The 23,841-nt window shown below is 54.3% G+C and overlaps 2 protein-coding genes across 3 annotated transcripts; both read left to right on the top strand.

The window, feature by feature from the left end:
• The first annotated feature begins 263 nt into the window (after window positions 1-263).
• Window positions 264-9,057, top strand: STT3A (STT3 oligosaccharyltransferase complex catalytic subunit A). Of its 2 annotated transcripts, none has more exons than XM_064732093.1 (19): window positions 264-318; window positions 1,294-1,391; window positions 1,519-1,644; window positions 1,740-1,800; window positions 2,274-2,395; window positions 2,533-2,678; window positions 2,908-2,998; window positions 3,964-4,070; window positions 4,430-4,594; window positions 5,114-5,294; window positions 5,757-5,912; window positions 6,044-6,135; window positions 6,743-6,898; window positions 7,004-7,192; window positions 7,653-7,769; window positions 7,862-7,964; window positions 8,242-8,430; window positions 8,542-8,657; window positions 8,742-9,057. In XM_064732093.1, the coding sequence occupies exons 3-19, from the start codon at window positions 1,557-1,559 to the stop codon at window positions 8,778-8,780; spliced, it is 2,118 nt and encodes a 705-aa protein (XP_064588163.1). In that variant the 5' UTR covers window positions 264-318; window positions 1,294-1,391; window positions 1,519-1,556; the 3' UTR covers window positions 8,781-9,057. The 2 variants fall into 2 exon arrangements, with proteins under 2 accessions (XP_064588163.1, XP_064588164.1); XM_064732094.1 differs by having other exon boundaries at window positions 272-385.
• A 187-nt stretch (window positions 9,058-9,244) lies between these two features.
• Window positions 9,245-20,224, top strand: CHEK1 (checkpoint kinase 1). Its single transcript, XM_064732028.1, has 12 exons — window positions 9,245-9,402; window positions 9,957-10,180; window positions 10,281-10,345; window positions 12,459-12,528; window positions 13,089-13,277; window positions 15,736-15,840; window positions 15,976-16,071; window positions 16,142-16,250; window positions 16,440-16,617; window positions 19,198-19,329; window positions 19,414-19,515; window positions 19,971-20,224. Exons 1-12 carry the CDS (start codon window positions 9,338-9,340, stop codon window positions 20,064-20,066), a joined length of 1,431 nt encoding a protein of 476 aa, XP_064588098.1. The 5' UTR covers window positions 9,245-9,337; the 3' UTR covers window positions 20,067-20,224.
• Window positions 20,225-23,841: the final 3,617 nt, after the last annotated feature.

Below are 23,841 nucleotides of genomic sequence, written 5' to 3'. Positions count from 1 at the left end.
CGCCGCCCACGTGGCCAGGCCCGCGCGCTTCCGCTTCCGCCCACGTGACCCGCGCGGCCCCGCCAACCCGGACGGACACGTCAGGCTCCTTCCCCGCCGGCACCGCCCACCTCCCGCTCCACCAATGGGGAGGGGCCGTGCTCCTCACGCACCGCCCCGCGTCCGATTGAGTTTTCGGCGCTTCGGCCAATGAGCGCGGCCGCCCTTGGAGTGGCGTGCGTGACGACCAATGGGAAGCGAGCGGGGGCGGGGCGCGGGCTGGCGGCGGCGGCAGCAGGGCGGCTGCGCGGGGCGGATGGACGGGGCGGCGGGGCCGCGGTGAGGGACGGGACCGGCACCGGGAGCCGAGCGGGGCCGGGGCAGCTGCGGGCCCCGCGGCCTGCAGGTGCAGGGGTGCCCGGGCTGCGGGGTGTGCGGGGCCTGAGGGGGCACGGCGTTCCCGAGCCTTGGAGGGGCGTGTGGGGAGAGGGAGCGCGGGGGTTGAGGGGTCCCGGGCGTGAGGGCTGAGACCCCGGCGCTGCTCAGGGGCTGGAGCCTGGCGGGGGCAGCGCGGGGTCGGGAGCGCTCCGTGCCAGGGCAGTTCCTGCGGGTGAGGGGTCCCCCCGAGGACATCGGGGCACCCCGGGCAGAGCCGCGGGTGCTCGCAGCGCCTGCACTGCGCTCCGTTATGGCGGGGCATCCAGGAAATGACCACCGCCGGTGTTTGTACCAGGCAGTGCCCGGCGTGCGCCAGCCGGAATCACTGCTGGGCACTGCGAGGCTTTTCCAGGCCCGGGGTGTTCGGGTTTTAAATCTCAGCCTGTCCCACTGCGTCCTGCCTGGTGTTGTAGCTCAGAGACCTGAGCTGCTCATTTACCCAGCCGTGCTGGGACTGAGCCCGTCTGGAGCTCTGGGAGGCGTTTTCCTGACTGATTGGGCAAGAAACCATTTGAAGAAATCTGAGTGGTTTCAAGGTAGAAAGATGTTAAAGCTGTGATTCTTTAGTAAGAGTGTCACTTCCTTGGTTTGCAACACCAGGGTTTCTGTGGCTTTTCCTTCCTTCAGGGAAGTCGAATTAAACAGCCTGCTGTGAGCAAAACCAATTTACTGTCCTGGTCTGCATTAACACCAAACTGGCAGTAACCAGGAGCCATTCAGCTCTCCTGTGTGTGAGAAAAAGCACCCATTGCTTGCACTCTCCATGGATTCTATTTTTGTGCATTGCTTGCAGGTGATGGTTCAACTTCAGAGAGCATCCAGAGGGAGGGCAGGGGTTTTGCTCAAGTTCACCCTGTGGTTTTGTTCTGTGCACAGAGAAACAGGCACGTCCTCTGCCCCGGAGAAGTTCTGGGCTCTGTAAAGGAAGAAAAACCAGCTGGGGTTTGGGGTGACAGCTCAGATCAGGACAGGAGGTGAGAGGTTTGTGGGGGGAGGCACAAACACCTGGCAGGGGTGAAGGCTGGGCCAGAAGAGGGGATTTAAAATCCAGAGGCTCCTGAAAGCCTTAAAGGCTTTTGATGTTCCTGATTGTGTTTTTAGGTGTTCAGGGATCCTCGGGCCCTGCATTTGATGTGAGAATGACCAAGCTGGGGTTCCTCCGGCTCTCCTATGAGAAGCAGGACACGCTGCTCAAGCTCCTCATCCTGTCCATGGCAGCTGTCCTGTGTAAGTCTGTGCCCTCAGGGGTGGCTCCTGGTGCAGGAAAACCGAGGGTGACTCGTGAGCTCTGTGTGTTCACTCTGCCCCTTCTCTGTTTGCAGCTTTCTCCACGAGGCTTTTCTCCGTCCTGAGATTCGAAAGTGTCATCCATGAGTTTGACCCGTAAGTGTTGTTTCCTCTTTTCCTGGGGGCCTGTTGGGCTTTTCCTGTTCTGGAGCACACAGAATTCAGGTGATGGTGCCGGGCTCAAGTTAATCCCTATTGAGCATGTGGGATTTGGAGGACATGTTTCAGTTCAGCTTGGTTTTTCTCTTCCACACCCAAATTTCCTTGGTACCCAGGGCTCTTCCTGCAGCCCAGATGCAAGAATCACCTGCTGTTGCTTTTCTCCTGGGATGTGGTTACTCCTGATCTGGGCACAGCAGGAGAGAGCTCCTGGCACGATTTGTGTCTGTCCCAAGGGCCACTGTCACCTTTGTAAACACACTATAGTCCCACTGGCAGGAGGAATGAACCTTTGCAGCTGAGGTTTGGGCCAGTTGTCTGTGCAGGGAACACACGGAGCAGCCCCCACAGTGGGCTGTGACACAGATACCTGTCACTGTCACAGGGGTCACACCCTGTCACCCTTACAGGTACTTCAACTACCGCACCACCCGCTTCCTGGCCGAGGAGGGCTTCTACAAATTCCACAACTGGTTTGATGACCGAGCGTGGTACCCCCTGGGCAGGATCATCGGGGGCACCATTTACCCAGGTAAAGCTTTGCCAAGCTGAAATGCACCTGGTGTGGGGGAAAATCAGGGTGAGGGCTGCATCCCTGGTGCATCCTTGGCAGCAGCTCCCTCCTGGTGGCTCTGGAGCACCCTGATAATGTTTCATTTCCATCCCCAGGCCTGATGATCACATCAGCAGCGATTTACCACGTGCTGCACTTCTTCCACATCACCATCGACATCCGCAACGTCTGCGTGTTCCTGGCTCCCCTCTTCTCCTCCTTCACCACCATTGTGACTTACCACCTCACCAAAGAGCTCAAGGTACAGGGCCCAGCAGGGTGTGTTGGCTTTCCAAAGGAGTGGGAGCTGTTTGCCACCTGGGAGAGCAGCTGGGTCAGAGGTTTGGAGGTGACCACCACACTCCTCAAAACCCCAACCTTCTGGGAAGTGGCAGATCTGTTTGAAAACTTTGTTTCTACACATGATTTTTATTCTTTTTAGCAATAAAATCCCTAAACCCAGATGTCTCTTCCCTGGCTGTTTTTCCCAGGATGCAGGGGCAGGACTCCTTGCTGCTGCCATGATTGCTGTTGTGCCTGGATACATCTCTCGCTCTGTTGCTGGCTCCTATGATAATGAAGGTGAGTTTGTGATCCTCAGGGAAACCTTTAAGCTGAGATCAGGTGAGTTCAGTGGAAGGGTAAACCTGAAGGCTGAGTAGAAGCTTAGCTGGAGGCAGGACATAAAGAAAGTTATAGGGTGGAAGCTATAATTTGTTGAGTCAAAATCAACTGTGTTAGTTAGACTAACTGTCTGTTATTCTGCTCATTCTAACCCACCTTGGATTCATTCCTGTACTAGCCCTAGTGTAAGGAGGAAGATGAGTAAGGAGGTTCAGGTTAGGGTGGCAGTGGGAGATTGTTGTTGGGTGGCTCATGGTAGTGGAAGGAGTAGAGCAATCTCTAGGTTGAATAGGAGGAATAGGATGGCTACTAGGAAGAAGTGGATTGGGTGCTGGAAAGTGGTGCTGGAAGATGCTGCAGAGCACAAGAGAGGTCTGTCCTTTCCTGGTGATCCCTGCTGGGTTTGTGCTGTCAAACCTGACCCATCAGAGATCAGGGATGGTTTTTGGCCCTGCTGTGGAGCAGAGGGAGTGTCTCCCAGCTCTGGCAGTGAGTTTACTCCAGTATCCCTGTTTGCCAGTCAGAAAGGGTTTTGTCACTTCCCCAAACTCTGCCTGGAACTGGAGCTACTGTGTGGTTCCTCTGTGCTTTTATCCCTGTTCCAGCAGTGACGTTGGGACTGGCAAAGGCAGCAATGTCACTGCCACAGCCTGGGGCAGAGGAGGATCCTGGCTCCTGTGCTGCAGCTGGGCTTTGGGGGCTGTGTAGGAATTCTCCCAGCTGGTGTGGCTGGGAGAAGCCACGTGAGCTGTTCGACACAAACACCACAGTGTTTCAGTCTACAAACCAGATATCAAGTGCTTTTCCCAGGCCTGGCTCTTTGTGTGATGGAGCAGCAAAAGCATTTCCAGATCTGTTTTTAATGGTTTGAGTTGTCTGCCGTGCCTCAGGGATGGCATTAACAGCTCTGGCTCCTTCCACAGGTATCGCCATATTCTGCATGCTCTTGACCTACTACATGTGGATCAAGGCTGTCAAAACTGGCTCCATCTACTGGGCAGCCATGTGTGCCCTCGCCTATTTCTACATGGTGAGTGTCCCTTCTCCCAGCTCTGGGGTAACCCTGGCTCTGAGATCCCTCTGGATGCACTCACCAGGCAGCCATGGGGTGCTGTTTGTCCAGAGAGCTAGAACCTCTGGAGGTGGGAAGAGAATGGGTCCTTTCTTCCCAAAACTAGTGGGTTTTGTGTGAGGTGTTCTTAGTGTTGAAAAATCCATGTTTCTGTCAGTTTTGGAGGATGCTCCAAGATAGAGCAGATCCTGGCTGGTATTGCTACTGTGTGAAAATCCTGCCTGTAATCCCAGGAAATCTAAATCTCTGTGTTTCACCTCAGCTCTGCAGCTGTTCAGCCTGGAACTTGTGGTGTGTGTGTGCTTTGTGTCCTGCAGGTCTCCTCGTGGGGTGGCTACGTCTTCCTCATCAACCTCATCCCCCTGCACGTGCTGGTGCTGATGCTCACCGGGCGCTTCTCCCACAGGATCTACGTGGCCTATTGCACAGTCTACTGCCTGGGAACCATCCTCTCCATGCAGATCTCCTTTGTTGGCTTCCAGGTGGGCACCAGCAGGGTTTGAACTCAGGGATGCCTTCTAACAGAACAGCAGCGTGCTGACACCTGGTTTTACTTCTTGCCCTTCATCACTGAGGTTAGGAGTGGGTGCTGACTCCTTGTTCCAGCTTCCATTATGCTGATTCTTTGCCACCTTTGCCAAAATGAGCCTTTGGCTGTGCTGGATGACTTTGAAAGCTCCTAATACCTTTCCCAGCACCATTTGTCTTTCATAAAAATATCTTTGGTTTTGCTGAAGGAAACACTCATGCCATGTGTGTCTTGGTATGGCAGGAAACCAGCCTGCTCAGCTCATATTTTCAACAGAATCTGGTTAATTTTCTACATGGGTTCTTATCAGAATCAAAGCGGATGTAGGAAAACAGCTCGTGCCAGTCACAGGGAGGCAGCATTTGAGCATTTTCCTGTGGCTGGCAGAGATTGTGCCAAGCAGTGATTTGTGGAAAAAGGCAGTAATGGCTCCTGTTCATCTATGTCTGACCAAGTTCTGCCCCCCTCCCAGCCTGTCCTCTCCTCAGAGCACATGGCTGCCCTTGGAGTCTTCGGCCTGTGCCAGATCCATGCCTTTGTGGATTACCTCCGGAGCAAGCTGAACCCTCAGCAGTTTGAGATCCTCTTCAGGAGTGTCATTTCCCTGGTTGGCTTCGTCCTCCTCTCCGTTGGGGCCGTGCTGATGCTCACAGGTAGCCCGAGGCTGTGGCCATTACAAGGGTGTTTCACCCTCTTTTCTTGCTTCCCAAGGCATGGAATTTGTCCATCCTAACTCTGTGTGATGCCAGTGCTGTGAGTCCCCTCAAAGGGGGAGGCTGGGACCTGCCTGAGTTTGTGCATTAGCAAGGAATATTTAAGCAGCAGCTGTAAGACAGGAGGGACAGAGACTCTGGGGACACCAGGCTGGTGCTGCAGATACTGGTTGTTGCTCTGTAGTAGCAAAGAGATGCTAAAAGTAGAGATTGGGCAGGGAGGAGATTTTGGAGTGAAATTGCATTGTATTTCCTTTCCAAAATGGCAGTTTTGAGTAGTAGGGATTCTAAATGAGGTCTGGGATCACTCATTCAGCCTCACATCTGTTTCCTGGGACAGTATGTGTCAGCATTGCCGTTACTCTGCTGGATCCAAAGGATTTGTTTTCTGCACTTTCCTAGGGAAAATCTCCCCATGGACGGGGCGTTTCTATTCCCTGCTGGACCCTTCCTATGCCAAGAACAACATCCCCATCATCGCCTCTGTCTCTGAGCACCAGCCCACCACTTGGTCCTCCTACTACTTCGACCTGCAGCTCCTTGTTTTCATGTTCCCAGGTGAGTCAGTCACCAGAGGGCTTTCCTGCCTCTTGGCTGTGCCAAGCCTTCTGTGTCCTGCTGTGTTCCTCAGTGCCTGGTTTCATTTCATCTCTGAGCTGAACCTGACCCCTTTTTTTCCCCCCTCACAGTTGGTCTCTACTACTGCTTCAGCAACCTCTCAGATGCCCGTATCTTCATCATCATGTACGGGGTGACCAGCATGTACTTCTCAGCTGTCATGGTGAGGGCTGCAGGCACAGCACTGCCTCTGAGTGCTCATAACAATTTCATTTGTTTTTCTGAACTTAGTGATGATTCTTTCACCCTGAGGGCTTTTCTCCCTTCCATAAATGTGGTTTTGTTTTGTCCCTCTGCAGTGAGGGAAGGTGAAGTTGCAAAACTCAGTGGTTTGGGTGTGACTGTCCCTGGGGCCAGTGCTGCCTGGTCAGGGTTCCTGATCTCCCAGAGCACCCAGTGCAATCTCAGACAAATTCTCTGGGTTTTGAGGCAGGGAGTGCTGACAAAGTCATTGATGAGCCCATTTCCACTCTTCCTGTGGCACCCTGAACACTAAATGTGGTTGAGTTCTGCTGTGGAGGCAGCTACCAGTCCTTGCTTCCACCTAAGATTGCTGAAGTGACCTCAATTTCCCATGTGGGCCAATTTTGAGCATTTCAAGGAATTTCCCTTGAGGGTGTCTGAGATGGTGGCAGCTCCCCACTAAAAAACCAGGCACAGGTTTATCCCAAGGCTGATATATCCACTGAATTGGTGCTGGATTAGGAATGGCATCCTCTTCCCTTGGATTTTGCTGGATTCCTTCTCCAGCAGTTCTGCTGTTGCCACAGGTGCGTCTCATGCTGGTGCTGGCTCCGGTGATGTGCATCCTGTCTGGCATCGGGGTCTCTCAGGTGTTGTCCACCTACATGAAGAACCTGGATATCAGCCGGCCAGACAAGAAGAGCAAAAAGCAGCAGGACTCCACCTACCCCATTAAAAATGAGGTGAGCACCAGGCTGGCTCAGGAACACACCTGGTGTTGATGGGCTGACAAGGGGAGGCTGACGGCCCCGTCCCTCCAGTGCTGAGACCCTGGGTTGTTCCCACAGGTTGCCAGTGGCATGATCCTGGTCATGGCCTTCTTCCTGATCACCTACACCTTCCACTCCACCTGGGTGACCAGCGAGGCCTATTCCTCCCCCTCCATCGTCCTCTCTGCCCGTGGTGGTGATGGCAGCAGGATCATCTTCGATGACTTCCGAGAGGCGTATTACTGGCTGCGGCACAACACGCCGGAGGTGCGGCTGTGATGGTGCTCACAGGGGTCTGGGGATGAGGGGAGGGATGAGGATCTGACTCCCTGTTTCAGAAGGCTTGATTTATTATTTTATGATATATGTTATATTGAAACTATACTAAAAGAATAGAAGAAAGGATTTCATCAGAAGGCTGGTTACAAATAGAAAAAGAAGGAAGATAAAAGCTTGTATCTCAGACAGAGTCCGAGCTAGCTGACTGTGATTTGCCATTAATTAGAAACAACCACATGAGACCAATCACAGATGCACCTGTTGCATTCCACAGCAGCAGGTAACCATTGTTTACATTTTGTTCCTGACGCCTCTCGGCTTCTCAGGAGAAAAAACTCCTAAGGAAAGGATTTTTCATGAAATGTGTCTGTGCCAGTATGGGGTGTTGGGGCCTTGGGCACCCCACATTGCCCACTGAGGCACTGATGCCCAGCCATGTTTGGTGCAGGATGCCAAGGTGATGTCCTGGTGGGATTATGGGTACCAGATCACTGCCATGGCCAACCGGACCATCCTGGTGGACAACAACACCTGGAACAACACACACATCTCCCGTGTCGGCCAGGTGGGTCCCTCCCTCCCCTGCTGCCTTGGCCAGCCTTTCTGGGCACCACATCAGCACTGGCTGATGCCACATCTGTGCTGGTGTCACCCCAGGCCATGGCATCGACGGAGGAGAAAGCCTACGAGATCATGAGGGAGCTGGACGTCAGCTACGTGCTGGTGATCTTTGGTGGCCTCACCGGGTACTCATCGGACGGTAAGATCCTGCTGTGAGCCGGGTCAGACCCAGCTGGGGCTGTGGAGTGAAAACAGGGCCAGAATGCTCCTCTCTGGAGCTCTCCCTCATCTCAGCCTTGCTTTTGGCCCCCCCACATCTCCTCAGCCCTCCTTCCTGGCTCCCAGCTCAACTTGGCTCCTCATTCTTTTACCTCATCCCAACCTCTTGTTCTTTCACCCCAATGCAACCCCTTGCTCTTGGCCCCCCAAATCAACTCAAGCCCTCATTCTTTGCCCCCCACCTCTCTGCCTTGCAGACATCAACAAGTTCCTGTGGATGGTGCGGATCGGGGGCAGCACGGACACGGGCAGGCACATCAAGGAGCACGACTATTACACCCCCACCGGGGAGTTCCGGGTGGACCGCGAGGGCTCCCCGGTGCTGCTCAACTGCCTCATGTACAAGATGTGCTACTACCGCTTCGGCCAGGTCTACACTGAGGCCAGTGAGTCCCTGAGTCACCCCCGGGGTGTGGCACTGCTTTTGGGGGACCCTCTGTGCCCTGATATCTCTGGGTAAGATACAGCAGCAGTGCCTGTGCTTGCCTCTCTCCCAGAGCGACCGCCAGGCTACGACCGGGTGAGGAACGCTGAAATCGGCAACAAGGACTTTGAGCTGGACGTGCTGGAGGAGGCGTACACCACAGAGCACTGGCTGGTCCGAATATACAAGGTATGGCACCAGAGCGAGCCCAACCCACCCAGTTTGGGAAAAAAAATATGGAATTCTACCTAATGAACCTTCTTTACTGCCCAGGTGAAAGATTTGGACAACCGCGGGTTGTCGAGAACGTAGAGGAGCCGGCGCCGGCCGCGCCAGACACCGCACTGACCCAGCCTTGCCTGTGCAGCAGAGATTCGGGGGTTTGCTGGGGGTTCGAGGGGGGCTCTTTCGGGTTTGTTTTATACCGTTTGTAAGTGCAGGCAGCGGCGGGAGGACCCTGCCCGCCCCGTCCTGCCGGCAGTGATTTTTGTATACACACGGAGCCGTCGCCAAATCGGGAATTGCGGCTCTCATCGGGGCTGATTGACCAGGAATTGTAAAGAATGCAAATAAATAAAAATTAATTTGGTGGGTTTCTCTCTGAATTCTGTCAGAGGGGCGTTGGAGCCGTTTAGCTGATATGAACCGATTTGAATGTAAATCGGGGAGGGGGCGGGGCTGGGGGCGTGGCCTGCAATGGGCGCGGGATTCCGGGTGAGGGCGGGGCCTGGCGGGGTGTGGGCGTGGCTTTGTGCGTGCGCGCGCAGGGCGGGGCGGGGCTCGCGGCGGTGGCGGGAAAGGGCGGTGTGGCCGGGCCGCTGCCGGGACCGGGACCGGGATCGCGGCCCCGAGCGGGCCCGGGGCCGGGGATGGCGGTGCCCTTCGTGGAGGACTGGGACCTGGTGCAGACGCTGGGCGAAGGCGCCTACGGGGAGTGAGTGCGGCGGGGCCGGGGGGCGCGGGGTTGCTGCCGGCCGGGTCCGCCCCTTGCACGCCCCTGCCCTGCCCCTTGCGCGGCCCGGGCCCTGCCCTGCCCCTTGCGCGGCCGCTGTCCCCTCTGCCCCCCGTGTGCCACTTGCACACCTCCTGCTTGTCCTGCGTGGTTCTGCGCGGCCACTGCGTGTCCGCTGTTTGCTCCCCTCTTGGCCATCACACGCCTTGTGTGTGCCCACAGCTCGCCCAGTCCGCGCTGCTCGCCCATCACATGCCCGCTGTTTGCCCCCTCTCCGGTCGTGGCACGTCCTCTGTGTGCCCGCTGCTCGCCCATCACACCCCTTTCACCCCTGTGTGCCCATGGTGCGCCTCCCCGTGCCTGCATTCCCTGCCTGCTCCTGCCCGCACCATTTGCTGCCCATTCCCTGCCTCCAGTGCCAATATTCCCTGCCTGCTGCCATCTCCAGAGGCAGAGTTTTCTCCCCATTCCCTGCCTGCTGCCTGTCTCTGGGGGAAGCATTGCCATGCCCGCTCCCTGTTCCGTGCCCACCGCAGGGTGCAGCTGGCCGTGAACCGCCGCACCGAGGAGGCCGTGGCCGTGAAAATCGTGGACATGAAGCGCGCGGCCGAGTGCCCGGAGAACATCAAGAAGGAAATCTGCATCAACAAGATGCTGAACCACGAGAACGTCGTCCGGTTCTACGGACACCGGCGGGAGGGCGCCACGCAGTACCTGTTCCTGGAGTATTGCCGCGGCGGGGAGCTCTTCGACCGCATCGGTGCGCACGGGGTACCGGGGATGTAGGGGCAGCGGGCATCCTAAATTGTCATCCCCACACTTCTGAGGGCTGCTCTTCCCTTCTTCTTCCCCGCGTGCAGAGCCCGATGTCGGGATGCCAGAGCCGGAGGCACAGCGGTTCTTCCAGCAGCTGATTGCGGGCGTGGTGAGTGCTCAGCAGCGGCAGTGCCGCGGGTGCCAGGGGCGGTTCCTGCGCGGTGCTGACTCCCTGACCCTTGCCGTGATTCCTGCATGGTGCTGACCCTTGCTGTGATTCCTTCACGGCGCCGACCTCTGATCCTTGCCGTGATTCCTGCGCGGTGCTGACTCCCTGACCCTTGCTGTGATTCCTGCACGGCGCTGATCCTTGCTGTGATTCTCATACAGCACTGTTCCTTGCTGTGATTCCCACGTGGCACTGACTCCCTGATCCTTGCTGTGATTCCTACACGGTGCTGACCCTTGCCATGATTCCCACAAGGCACTGAGCCTTACCATGATTCATACATCATGCTGACCCTCTGACCATTGCCATGATTCATACACAGTGCTGACCCTTGCCATGATTCCTACATCATGCTGACCCTCTAACCCTTGCCATGATTCCTACACCACGCTGATCATTGCCCTGATTCTCACACACCACTGACCCTTGCCATGATTCCCATATGATACTGACCCTTGCCATGATTCCCACACATTGCTGACCCTTGTCGTGATTCCTACATGATGCTGACCCTTGCCATAATTCCCACATGGCACTGATCATTGCCACCATTCCCACACACCACTGACCCTTGCCATGATTCCTACACCATGCTGACCCCTTGACTCTTGCCATGATTCCCACACATTGCTGACCCTTGCCATGATTCCCACATGGCACTGATCATTGCCATGATTCCCACTCACAGAATCACAGAATCACAGAAATTCTAGGCTGGAAGAGACCTTTAAGATCATCGAGTCCAACTCGTGTTCTAACACCTCAACTAGATCATGGCACCCAGTGCCACATCCATCTTTTTTTAAAGTCTTTGAGGGATGGTGACTCCACCACCTCCCTGGATAGATGATTCCAGTATTTGACCACTCTTTCTGTAAAACACTTCCTCCTTAATTCTAGCCTGTATCTCCCTTGGCGCAGCTTGAGACTGTGTCCTCTTGTTCTGTCTGTTGTTGCCCGGAGAAAGAGACCGAGCCCCAGCATCACTGACCATTACCATGATTCCCATATGGCACTGACCTTTGCCATGATTCCCACACATTGCTGACCCTTGCCATGATTCTCACACAGCACTGACCTTTGCCATGATTCCCACACATTGCTGACCCTTGTCGTGATTCCTACATGATGCTGACCCTTGCCATAATTCCCACATGGCACTGATCATTGCCACGATTCCCACTCACCCCTGACCCTTGCCATGATTCTCACACAGCACTGACCCTTGCCATGATTCCTACACCATGCTGACCCCTTGACTCTTGCCATGATTCCCACACATTGCTGACCCTTGCCATGATTACCACATGGCACTGATCATTGCCATGATTCCCACTCACAGAATCACAGAAATTCTAGGCTGGAAGAGACCTTTAAGATCATTGAGTCCAACCCATGTTCTAACACCTCAACTAGATCATGGCACCAAGTGCCACATCCAGTCTTTTTTTAAAGTCTTTGAGGGATGGTGACTCCACCACCTCCCTGGGTAGATGATTCCAGTATTTGACCACTCTTTCTGTAAAATACTTCCTCCTTAATTCTAGCCTGGTATCTCCCTTGGTGCAGCTTGAGACTGTGTCCTCTTGTTCTGTCTGTTGTTGCCCGGAGAAAGAGACCAACCCCCAGCATCACTGACCATTACCATGATTCCCTCATGGCACTGATCATTGCCATGGTTCCCACACATTGCTGACCCTTGTCATGATTCCCACACATTGCTGACCCCTTGTCGTGATTCCTACATAATGCTGACCCTTGTCATAATTCCCACATAGGAATCATTGCCACGATTCCCACTCACCACTGGCCCTTGCCATGATTCCTACACCATGCTGACCCCTTGACTCTTGCCATGATTCCCACACATTGCTGACCCTTGTCGTGATTCCTACATGATGCTGACCCTTGCCATAATTCCCACATGGCACTGATCATTGCCACAATTCCCACCCCATGCTGACCCTCTAACCCTTCCCATGATTCCCACATGGTGCTGACCCCCGACCTTGCCATGATTCCCCTCAGCACTGACCCCTCCCCTCCTCCTCAGGTGTACCTGCACAGCATCGGCATCACCCACCGGGACCTGAAGCCGGAGAACCTGCTGCTGGACGAGCGAGGTGGGGCTTTAAAGCTTTAATTTGAATGCTTATATTTTGCATCTGATTTTTTAATGCAAGGGTCTAATTTTATTCTGAATTTAAATTTTGCTTTGCATTTTTCATTTAAATTTTTTACAATTTCTTTAGCTTTATTTCTTAATTGAAGCTTTTATTTGAATTTGCATTCTGATTTGAATTTCTTCTTTTCATTTTATTGGTATTTTAATTCAAATTTTCAGGTCAACTTTTAAACCTAGAACTGTAGAATCTTAAGTTTTAATTCTAGTTTGAATTTCTTCTTTTAACACTATTTGTATTATAATTCAGATTTTTTAAGTTCAACTTTTAAACTTAGTAGTTTGAAATCTTAACTTGAATTTTCATTTTAAGCCTATTTTCAAATCAACTTTTTAAACTAATTTTGAGTTTGAATTTATAAATAAAATTTTTACTTACCTTTTGATTTTTATTTTAATTTGAACTTGCATTTTGAATTCATTTTGTTGGGGGGGGGGGGTGGGTTAATTTTGAGTTTTGATTTGAAGTTTTAACTCGGCTTTGCTTCTGTTTGGGCCCAGACAACCTGAAGATCTCGGATTTCGGGCTGGCCACGGTGTTCCGGCACAACGGGCGGGAGCGGCTGCTGAACAAGATGTGCGGGACCCTGCCCTACGTGGCCCCCGAGCTGCTGCGGCGCCCCGAGTTCCGCGCCGAGCCCGTCGACGTCTGGGCCTGCGGCGTGGTGCTGACAGCCATGCTGGCCGGAGGTGGGGAGGGATGGAGGGAGGGAGGGATGGATGGAGGGATGGATGGATGATGGATGGATGGATGGATGGATGATGGATGGATGATGGATGGATGGGTGATGGATGGATGATGGATGGATGATGGATGGATGGATGATGGATGGATGATGGATGGATGGACGGATGGATGGATGGATGGATGGATGGATGGATGAAGGATGGAATTCACAGAGGGTGATGTGCTGACAGCCATGCTGGCCAGAGGTGGGAATGCTGAGATGGATGGATGGATGGATGGATGGATGGATGGATGGAGGGATGGATGATGGTGGATGGATGGATGGATGGATGATGGATGGATGGATGGATGGATGGATGGATGGATGGATGATGGATGGATGGATGGATGGATGGATGACGGATGGATGGATGGATGGATGGATGGATGGATGGATGAAGGATGGAATTCACAGAAGGTGATGTGCTGATGGCCATGCTGGCCGGAGGTGAGGATAGATGGAATTCACAGGGGATAATGTGCTGGTGGACATGCTGGCCAAGGTGGGAATGCTGGGATGGATGGATGGATGGATGATGGATGGACGGACGGACGGATGGATGGATGGATGGATGGATGATGATGGATGGATGATGATGGATGGATGACAGATGGATGGATGGATGGATGGATGATGGATGGATGACAGATGGAATTCACAGGGGGTGATGTGCTGGTGGCCATGCTGGCCGGAGGTGGGAATGCTGGGATGGATGGATGGATGGATGGATGGATGGATGGATGGATGGATGGATGGATGGATGGATGGATGGATGGATGGAATTCACAGAGGGTGACCTGGTGCTGATGGCCATGCTGTCCAGAGGTGGGAATGTTGGGATGTACAGAATTCACAAAGGGTGATGTGCTGATGGCCAGAGGTGGGAATGTTAGGATGGATGGATGGAATTCACAGGGGGTGACCTGGTGCTGGTGGCCATGCTGGATGGAGGTGGGAATGTTGGAATGGATGGAATTCACAGAGGGTGGTGTGCTGGTGGCCATGCTGGCATGGAGGTGGGAATCTTGGGGTGGATGGATGGAATTCACAGAGGGTGATGTGCTGGTGGCCATGCTGGGATGGAGGTGGGAATCTTGGGGTGGATGGAGGGAATTCACAGGGAGTGATGTGCTGGTGGCCATGCTGGATGGAAATGGGAATACTGTGATGTGCAGAATTCACAGAGGGTGATGTGCTGATGGCCATGCTGGCCAGAGGTGGAAATACTGGGATGGATGGATGGATGCATGGATGGAATTCACAGGGAATGATGTGCTGGTGGCCATGGAGGTGGGAAGAGATGGAGTTCACAGGGGGTGATGTGCTGATGGCTGGAGGTGGGAATGCTGGGATGGATGGAATTCACAAAGGGTGATGTGCTGGTGGCAGTGCTGGATGGAGGTGGGAATGCTGGGATGGATGGATGGATGGATGGATGGATGGATGGATGGATGGATGGATGGATGGATGGATGGATGGAATTCACAGAGGGTGACGTGGTGCTGGCAGCCATGCTGGATGGAAGTGGGAATGTTGGGATGCATGGAATTCACAGAGGGTGCTGGCAGCCATGCTTGCCAGATATGGGAATGTTGGGATCGATGGAGTTCATAGAGGGTGATGTGCTGGTGGCCATGCTGGCCAGAGGTGGGAATGGATAGAATTCACAGAGGGTGATGTGCTGACAGCCATGCTGGCTGGAGGTGGGAATGGAGGGAATTCACAGAGGATGATGAGCTGATGGCCAGAGGTGGGAATGTTGGGATGGATGGATGGATGGAATTCACAGGAGGTGATAAATGGCCGGCAGAGGTGGGAACACTGGAATGCCTCTAGGAATGGATGGAATGCCTGTGACGTGTTCAGGGGGCGTGGGGGACATGCAGGAGTGGTGCAGAGGACATGGGGGAGTGTTTGTGGAATGTGCAGGGATGTATGTGTGGAATGCAGAAGGGGTGCACGGGTGAAGTGTGCGAGGGGAACAGCCTGGAGTGCACCAGGGATGTAAGGGATGGGGAAGGGGTGCACATGAGATGGGAGGGGTGTGTGACACAGAGATGGAGTGTGTGGGATCCATAAGCTGGGAGATGGGAAATGCATGGAGGGGGATGTCTGGAATGTCCATAGGGATGCATGGAGGGAATAGAGGGCTGCAGAAGGGGAATGTATGTGATGTGTAGTGGGGAGTATATGAGAGGGAGAGGGGAGGTATGGGAGGCATAGGAGGAGTTTGGGATGCACAGAGAGGTATGGGATGTGTATGAGAAACCATGGGATGCACAGGGAGGTTTGGGATGCATGGGGAGCACACAGGATCCATGGCAGGGCAGGGTCACCTGGCACACCACGTCCCCACAGTGCCACCCGTGTGCCCAGGGGATTGTGGCACTGGGGGTGACAGCAGTGGCGTCTCCTGGCAGAGCTGCCTTGGGACCAGCCCAGCGACAGCTGCCAGGAATACAGTGACTGGAAGGAGAAGAAAACCTACCTCCCACCTTGGAAGAAGATTGATTCCGCTCCCTTGGGTAAGCACCCAGCAGCTCCCTAAATATGTGCATATATATATATATATATATACACACAAATATATAGCTATATATACCCCCAAACACACACATATCCACACACCATATTGTGTTCCACCCCCTCGTCTCCCCCAGCACTGCTGCACAAGATCCTCACGGAGAGCCCCACGGCCAGGATCACCATTGCTGACATCCAGAAGGACCGGTGGTACAGCAGACCCCTCAAGAAGGGTAAGGGGCTGCGGGGGAGCGCGCTGCTGCCCCCGGATTTGGGGTCACCCGGTGTCCTGTCCCTTTGCAGATGTCAAGCGGGCTCGGCTCTCCTCGGGGGGAGTCAGCGACTCCCCTGGAGGCTTCTCCAAGCACATCCGATCCGATACAGACTTCTCACCCGTGAAGGGAGCACTGGGGTGAGCCTCTGCTTCCCTCCACACGGGTTTGCAATTCCTCGCACGCCTCGGGGCCTTCCCGGCGTTTTCTCCAGGAGGTGGTGGGGTGGAAACCCCGCACAACCCCTGCGATCCTGCACAATCCCATGCAGTTCCCACATCGGGCTCTGTCCAGCTCTCCTAACCCTTGTGTCCCCCCTTGCCTTGCAGTGAGGACAAGGCAAGCTATTCCACGTCTCAGCCGGAGCCCGGCACGGGCGGGATGCCCTGGGAGAGTGGCACGGGAAGCATCGACCAGCTGGTGCAGGGCTTCAGCTTCTCGCAGCCCGCCTGCCCCGAGCACATGCTGGTCAACAGCCAACTCCTGGGCACCCCAGGCTCCTCCCAGGTCAGGGGGCACCTGGCACCACCTGCAACAGCGGGGTGCTGCCTCGCCGTGCTCGGGATGCGGCTGGGCGAGGCCGATCCTCTTGGGATTTCACCTCGCGGCGTTTGGGGCGCAGCTCGGCAGCGGTGTCAGGGTGCACCTGCAATGGTTTGGGGCTGCTCTCTGCTGCTTGGGCTGCAGCTTTGCCTGCTGGGGAACATTGCAGCTGTAACTTTTTGTTGTTTATCACCTCAGGTGCGAGTTTGCAGGATTTGGGGCACAGCTTTTTGGTATTTTCAGGATCAGGGTGACACTTTGCCATGGCCTTGAGGTGAAGTTTGCAGGATTTGGACACAGTTTTTCAGTATTTTCAGGATCAGGGTGACAGTTTCCCATGCCTTGAGGTGCAAGTTTGCAGGACATGGGGCACAGCTTTTCAATATTTTCAGTATCAGGGTGACACTGCTGTTGCCTGGGGTGCAAGTTTGCAGGATTTGAGGCACAGTTTTTCAGTATTTTCAGTATCAGGCTGACACTGCCATGGCTTTGAGGTGCAATTTTGCAGGATTTTGACAGTTTTTGAGTACTTTCAGTATCAGGGTGACACTTTGCCATGCCTTGAGGTGCAAGTTTGCAGGACATGGGGCACAGCTTTTTGGTATTTTCAGCATCAGGGTGACACTTTGCCATGGCCTTGGTGTATTTGGGGGCAGCTTCACATCTGATTTACAACACTGGGGTCCAACATTGCATTGTATAAACTGGGGTGGAACTTTGCATCCATGAGGAGCAGCTTTGCCGTGTTTATAACATCAGGGAGCAGCTTGGCAATGTGTGGGGTGTGCCTGGGGGAGGTTCATCACCTTGGGGTGCAGCTCTGCAGCATTTGGGGGGCAGATCTCATCCAGGTTACATCAGGATCCAGTGCTGCCCCTTTTCTACTACTGGGGTGCAGCTTTGCCTTAGATATGTAAGATTAAGAAGCAACTTTTGTTGTGTTTATCATATCAGGGAGCAACTGTTGGGGCTGTGGCTGTTGAATATTTACCACCTGAGGGTGTCAGGTGAAGGATTTGGGGTACAAATTTGCAGTGCTTTTAGTGTCACTTTGTCACTTTGCCAGGGACTTGGGCAGTTTCACATCTGATTTACAACACTGGGGTGCAACATTGTGCTGTGTAAAATATTGGGGTGCAACTTTGCATCATAAATACCACATTAAAGAGCAACTTTGCTGTATATGCAATGTCAGGGAGCAGCTTGACAAGGCTGGGATGCAGCTGTGAGTTTTATCATCTCGGGGTGCCACCTCCCAAGATTTGGGGTGCAAATGTGCATCATTTATGGCATCAGGGTGCACTTTGTGCTCTGTGGTGTTTGGGGAGCAGCTTCACATCTGATTTACACTATCAGGGAGCAGCTTGGCAGCGTTGAGGTCCTGCTGGGCAAGGTTTGTCATCTCAGGGTGCAACCTGGTGGTATTTGGGGCAGGATTTTGCAGCATTTTGAGTTATAAAACGCAGCTTTCCAGTTCCAGGGTACAGCTCTGCAGCATTTGGGAGGCAGCTTCACATCCAGTTTACAATATTGGGGTCCATCATTGCACTTCTTATACCATTGGGGCACAACTGTGCATCCTATGTGTGTCTTTAAAGAGCATTTTATGATAGCAGGGGCTGACTTTGTGCTGTTTGGGATGTGGCTCTGCTCTTTGGGATGTGGCTGTGCTGTTTGGGACATGCTTGTGCAGCATTTCTGCTCTTTGGGATGTGGCTGTGCTGTGTTTCTGCTCTTTGGGATGTGCTGTCTGTATGGGCATGCTTGTGCAGCATTCTGCTCTTTGGATGTACCTCTGCTCTTGGATGTTGCTATGCAGGATTTCTGTCTTGGATTTGGGTGTGCTCTTTGGATTGGCTGTGCTCTTTGGGATGTGGCTGTGCTGTTTGGGATGTGCTTCTGCTGTTTGGGACATGCTTGTGCAGCATTTCTGCCCTTTGGGATGTGGCTGTGCTCTTTGGGATGTGGCTATGCAGGGTTTCTGCTCATTGGGATGTGGCTATGCAGGATTTCTGCTCTTTGGGATGTGGCTGTGCTGTTTGGGATGTGGCTGTGCTCTTTGGGATGTGGCTATGCAGGGTTTCTGCTCATTGGGATGTGGCTATGCAGGATTTCTGCTCTTTGGGATGTGGCTGTGCAGCATTTCTGCTCTTTGGGATGTGGCTGTGCTCTTTGGGATGTGGCTGTGCTGTGTTTCTGCTCTTTGGGATGTGGCTGTGCAGGGTTCTGCCTTGGGATGTGCTGTGCAGGTTCTGCCTTTGGGATGTGCTTGCAGGATTTCTGCTCTTGGATGTGCTGTGCAGCGTTTCTGCTCTCTAGGATGTGGCTGTGCTCTCTGGGATGTGGCTGTGCTCTTTGGGACATGCTTGTGCAGCGTTTCTGCTCTTTGGGATGCGCTTGTTGCCTTGTGCCATCAGGGGGTGCAGCTTTCCAACATTTCCTCACCGAAAGCCAGGCTGTGTCAGAGCTGGGGCTGGAACCTGGTGGGATTTGGGGCCCTTTTGGCGGGGTTGCTGACCCCTGGAATGTTTTTTGGGGCGGCAGAGCCCGTGGCAGCGGCTGGTGAAGCGGATGACGCGGTTCTTCACCAAGCTGGACGCCGACGGCTCCTACCGCGCGCTGAAGGAGGTGTGTGAGAAGATGGGCTACGGCTGGAAGATGAGCTGCACCAACCAGGTGGGGACCAGGGGCTGGAGCTGGGGCTGGGACCCCTGTGCTGGGCCATCAGGGAGTCATTGGAGACATTCCCCCCCTTTGCAGGTCACCATCTCAACCACAGACAGGAGGAACAACAAACTCATCTTCAAGGTGAACCTGGTGGAGATGGAGAGCAAGATTTTGGTGGATTTTCGCCTCTCCAAGGTGGGTGGGGGGTCAGGGTGGGTGGTGGAGGCTGTATGGCAGGTGCAGGGTGGGGAGGGACCATGGGAGGTGGGTGCAGGATTGGGGTGACCATGGGAGGTGGGTGCAGGGTTGGGGTGACCATGGGAGGTGGGTGCAGGGTGGGGGTGACCATGGGAGGTGGGTGCAGGGTGGGGGTGACCACGGGAGGTGGGTGCAGAATGGGGGTGACCACGGGAGGTGGGTGCAGGTTGGGGGTGACCACGGGAGGTGGTGCAGATGGGGGTGACCATGGGAGGTGGGTGCAGGGTTGGGGTGACCACGGGAGGTGGGTGCTGGGTTGGGGTGACCACGGGAGGTGGGTGCTGGGTTGGGGTGACCATGGGAGGTGGGTGCAGAATGGGGGTGACCATGGGAGGTGGGTGCAGGGGAGGGAGGGGTGCAGGACATGTCAGCCCCTGTCTCTCCCCACGCAGGGCGATGGCCTGGAGTTCAAGAGGCATTTCCTGAAGATCAAGGCCAAGCTCAGCGACATTGTCAGCACCCAGAAGATCTGGCTGCCTGGCACCTGAGCCCTCACACGCCTTCTCTGCCTCTTCCTTCTCTTCCTCCACCTCCTCCTCCTCCTCTTCCTCCTGGCTGCGCTCTGGCAGCAGCACGCAAATACTGTGAAGGTGTCTGGCCACCTGTTTTAGGTTTTGAAGGTTCAATAAAGCCCTGGGGGACACGAGGTGAGGGAGTTGCACGGCGTTGTTCACTCTGAAGCCTGCTGATGGCGCAGCTTTGCTCGGCCAGGGTAAATCCCACTGCGGGATCTGTGCCGAGCCCTAAACCCGCCCCAGGGGCTGGGGGCTGACCCCCCCGCCCCCCATTCCTGCCCTGTCTCAGGGCAGTGGCTGCCCTCATTTTCCAGCCTCTCTAATTGCTTTTGGGAAGGACTAACGAGCCCGAGAGCTGCCAGGGGTTGTTAGCGCTGGAGCGAGAGAGGAGAGCCAGGGATTAACCCCATCCCCCCCAAAAAAGAGCATCCCCCCAAAAAAACCCACCCCAGGGTGCAAACCCTGAGACATCACCACAATTCCTCCCTAAAGCTGCATCACTGTTTAATTATTGGGCTAAAAAAAAAAAGCATTTTTTACTTGTTTACCCCTTCTTAAATTATTATTTTTTTTAATATCCCTTTGCCCAAGCTTTTTGTTTCCCTGGTGGGAACCCCCCTTGGGCGAAGCAATTAGCGGCGATTTTTTAATTGCATATTTATATTGCAGCTGGGGAGCGAGACCCCGGCAGCGGGCAAGGGGAAGGCAGGAAGACGCCGCGCTCCGACCTTGTTTGCTTTTCAGCTGGGATTAAGCACTTTTAATTGTCCCAGAGATCACAGATTGCGGCCAGGGGGGATAATTAGGCTGAATACAGGGTTTTCTGGTTCATTCCCCCCAGGAATTTATATTTCTAAGGGCATGAAAAAGAAAATCTTTGGGAATGCCTCGGGAAGGGAGGGTTGTGGAGGGATATGAGGCTGGACACAACTCGTTGCATGGGTGGGTCTTGCTGTCAAAACAAATTAATTTTTCACCTGTTACCTGCTGTAAATGGGATATTTTGGGGGGTCATGGGGTATTTTGGGGGGTCACGGACATGTCCCCTCCTCCCCAGGTTGCTTCAGGGGAGGCTGGACACTGCCTCTGCTCCACCACGGTCTCGTGCATTAACCAAGCTCCATTCCCATGGGAATCATTTTCAACCCCAATTTTGAGGCTCCTTTTGGTTTTTTAACTCCGTGGAGAGGATTATTTTCCTCTTCTGGGGTCTGTGGGGGAAACTCGAGGGGGATGAAAGGTTTGTGTTGCTCTGTGGCCGGGCGGGGGGGGCTGTGCTGAAAGCGCCCTTTGTGCGGCCCCGCCAGGGACCCGGCGCGCTCGGAGGCACCGGAGCGTGGCAAATCCCAAAACCAACAGCACGGCCGAGGCGGCCTGAGGGCTGCTGCCCCCTCCTCATCCCAAATTCATGGCTCTGCAGCGGGCACAGCGGATTCTGCCAGCCCCCAGCTCCTGGCAGCATCATGGGAGCGCAGTTTGGGATGCGGAGTTTGAGATGCGGAGTTTGGGATGCGGAGTTTGAGATGCGGAGTTGGGGATGCGGAGTTTGAGATGTGGAGTTGGGGATGCGGAGTTTGGGATGCGGAGTTTGGGATGCGGAGTTTGGGATGCGGAGTTGGGGATGCGGAGTTTGAGATGCGGAGTTTGCGATGCGGAGTTTAGGAGGCGGAGTTTGCGATGCGGAGTTTGAGATGCGGAGTTTGGGGATGCGGAGTTTGGGGATGCGGAGTTTGGGATGCGGAGTTGAATGCGGAGTTTGGGATGCGGAGTTTGGGATGCGGAGTTTGAGATGCGGAGTTGGGGATGCGGAGTTTGAGATGCGGAGTTGGGGATGCGGAGTTTGAGATGCGGAGTTGGGAATGCGGAGTTTGAGATGCGGAGTTTGGGATGCGGAGTTGGGGATGCGGAGTTGGGGATGCGGAGTTTGAGATGCGGAGTTGGGATGCGGAGTTTGAGATGCGGAGTTGGGGATGCGGAGTTTGAGATGCGGAGTTGGGGATGCGGAGTTGGATGCGGAGTTGGGGATGCGGAGTTGAATGCGGAGTTTGGGATGCGGAGTTTGGGATGCGGAGTTGGGGATGCGGAGTTGGGGATGCGGAGTTGGGGATGCGGAGTTTGAGATGCGGAGTTTGAGATGCGGAGTTGGGGATGCGGAGTTGGAGATGCGGAGTTGGGGATGCGGAGTTGGGGATGCGGAGTTGGGGATGCGGAGTTTGGGATGCGGAGTTTGGGATGCGGAGTCGGGGATGCGGAGTCGGGATGCGGAGTCGGGGATGCGGAGTTTGAGATGCGGAGTTTGAGATTCAGAGTTGGGGATGCGGATTTGGGGATGCGGAGTTGGATGCGGAGTTGGGGATGCGGAGTTGGGATGCGGAGTTGGGGATGCGGAGTTTGGGGTGCGGAGTTTGGGATGCGGAGTTTGGGATGCGGAGTTGGGGATGCGGAGTTGGGGATGCGGAGTTTGGGATGCGGAGTTGGGGATGCGGAGTTGGGGATGCGGAGTTGGGGATGCGGAGTTTGGGATGCGGAGTTGGGGTTGCGGAGTTGGGGATGCGGAGTTGGGGTTGCGGAGTTGGGGATGCGGACTTTGGGATGCGGAGTTGGGGATGCGGAGTTGGGGATGCGGAGTTTGAGATGCGGAGTTTGGGATGCGGAGTTTGAGATGCGGAGTTTGGGATGCGGAGTTGGGGATGCGGAGTTTGGGATGCGGAGTCGGGGATGCGGAGTCGGGGATGCGGAGTCGGGATGCGGAGTTGGGGATGCGGAGTTTGAGATGCGGAGTTGGGGATGCGGAGTTGGGGATGCGGAGTTGGGGATGCGGAGTTTGGGATGCGGAGTTGGGGATGCGCAGTTGGGGATGCGCAGTTTGGGATGCAGAGTTTGAGATGCGGAGTTTGGGATGCCGAGTTTGGGATGCGGAGTTGGGGATGCGGAGTTTGAGATGCGGAGTTTGCGATGCGGAGTTTGAGATGCGGAGTTTGGGGATGCGGAGTTTGGAGATGCGGAGTTTGGGAAGCAGAGCTGGGGATGTGGTGCTGGATGCAGGATGGAGAGTTCAGGGTTCACGGATGGGATGTAGGATTGAGGACATGGAGGATGGAGGATTTAGGACATGGAGGATACAGGATTTAGGATCTAGGTGTTGGATGTGGGACAGAATTTGAGATGCAAATGCGGGACATAGGATTTGGGATGGAGGTTTAGGGTGTGGAGGTGCAGGATGTGAAACGGAATTTATGATGCAGATATGGGACTTAGGCTGTGAATGCAGGATTTAGGATTTAGATCCACGATGCAGAATAGAATATTTAGGATTTAGGGCACAAATGGAGAATGGGGGATGGAGGATTTAGGATCTAGGTGTTGGTTGTGGGACAGAATTTGAGATTCAAATGTGGGACGTAGGATTTAGGGTGTAGGTGCAGGATGTGAAACAGAATTTATGATGCAGATATGGGACTTAGGATTTAGGCTGTGGATGCAGGGTTTAGGATGTAGATTCAGGATGCAGGATAGAGTATTTAGGATTTAGGGCACAGATGGAGAATGGGAGAGAGAGGATTTAGGATCTAGGTGTTGGTTGTGGGACAGAATTTGGGATTCAAATATGGGACGTAGGATTTGGGTTGGAGGTTTAGGGTGTAGGTGTAGGATGTGAAATGGAATTTATGCTGAAGATATGGAACTCAGGATTTAGGATGCAGATTTAGGATGCAGGATAGAGTATTTAGGATTTAGACATGGGATT

This window comes from Zonotrichia leucophrys, chromosome 24 (genome assembly GCF_028769735.1).
Source record: "Zonotrichia leucophrys gambelii isolate GWCS_2022_RI chromosome 24, RI_Zleu_2.0, whole genome shotgun sequence".
NCBI classification, from domain to species: Eukaryota; Metazoa; Chordata; class Aves; order Passeriformes; family Passerellidae; genus Zonotrichia; species Zonotrichia leucophrys.
This window is presented reverse-complemented; position numbering and strand designations above follow the sequence as displayed.

Bases quoted from the DNA above. Each gene is read 5' to 3' on its own strand.
- CHEK1 (XM_064732028.1), top strand. From the start codon at position 9,338: ATGGCGGTGCCCTTCGTGGAGGACTGGGACCTGGTGCAGACGCTGGGC. The intron at 9,403-9,956 runs GTGAGTGCGGCG...TGCCCACCGCAG, and splicing joins GGCGAAGGCGCCTACGGGGA to GGTGCAGCTGGCCGTGAACC. The intron at 19,516-19,970 runs GTGGGTGGGGGG...CTCCCCACGCAG, and splicing joins TGGATTTTCGCCTCTCCAAG to GGCGATGGCCTGGAGTTCAA.
- STT3A (XM_064732093.1), top strand. From the start codon at position 1,557: ATGACCAAGCTGGGGTTCCTCCGGCTCTCCTATGAGAAGCAGGACACG. The intron at 4,071-4,429 runs GTGAGTGTCCCT...TGTGTCCTGCAG, and splicing joins CCCTCGCCTATTTCTACATG to GTCTCCTCGTGGGGTGGCTA. The intron at 7,770-7,861 runs GTGGGTCCCTCC...GTGTCACCCCAG, and splicing joins ACATCTCCCGTGTCGGCCAG to GCCATGGCATCGACGGAGGA.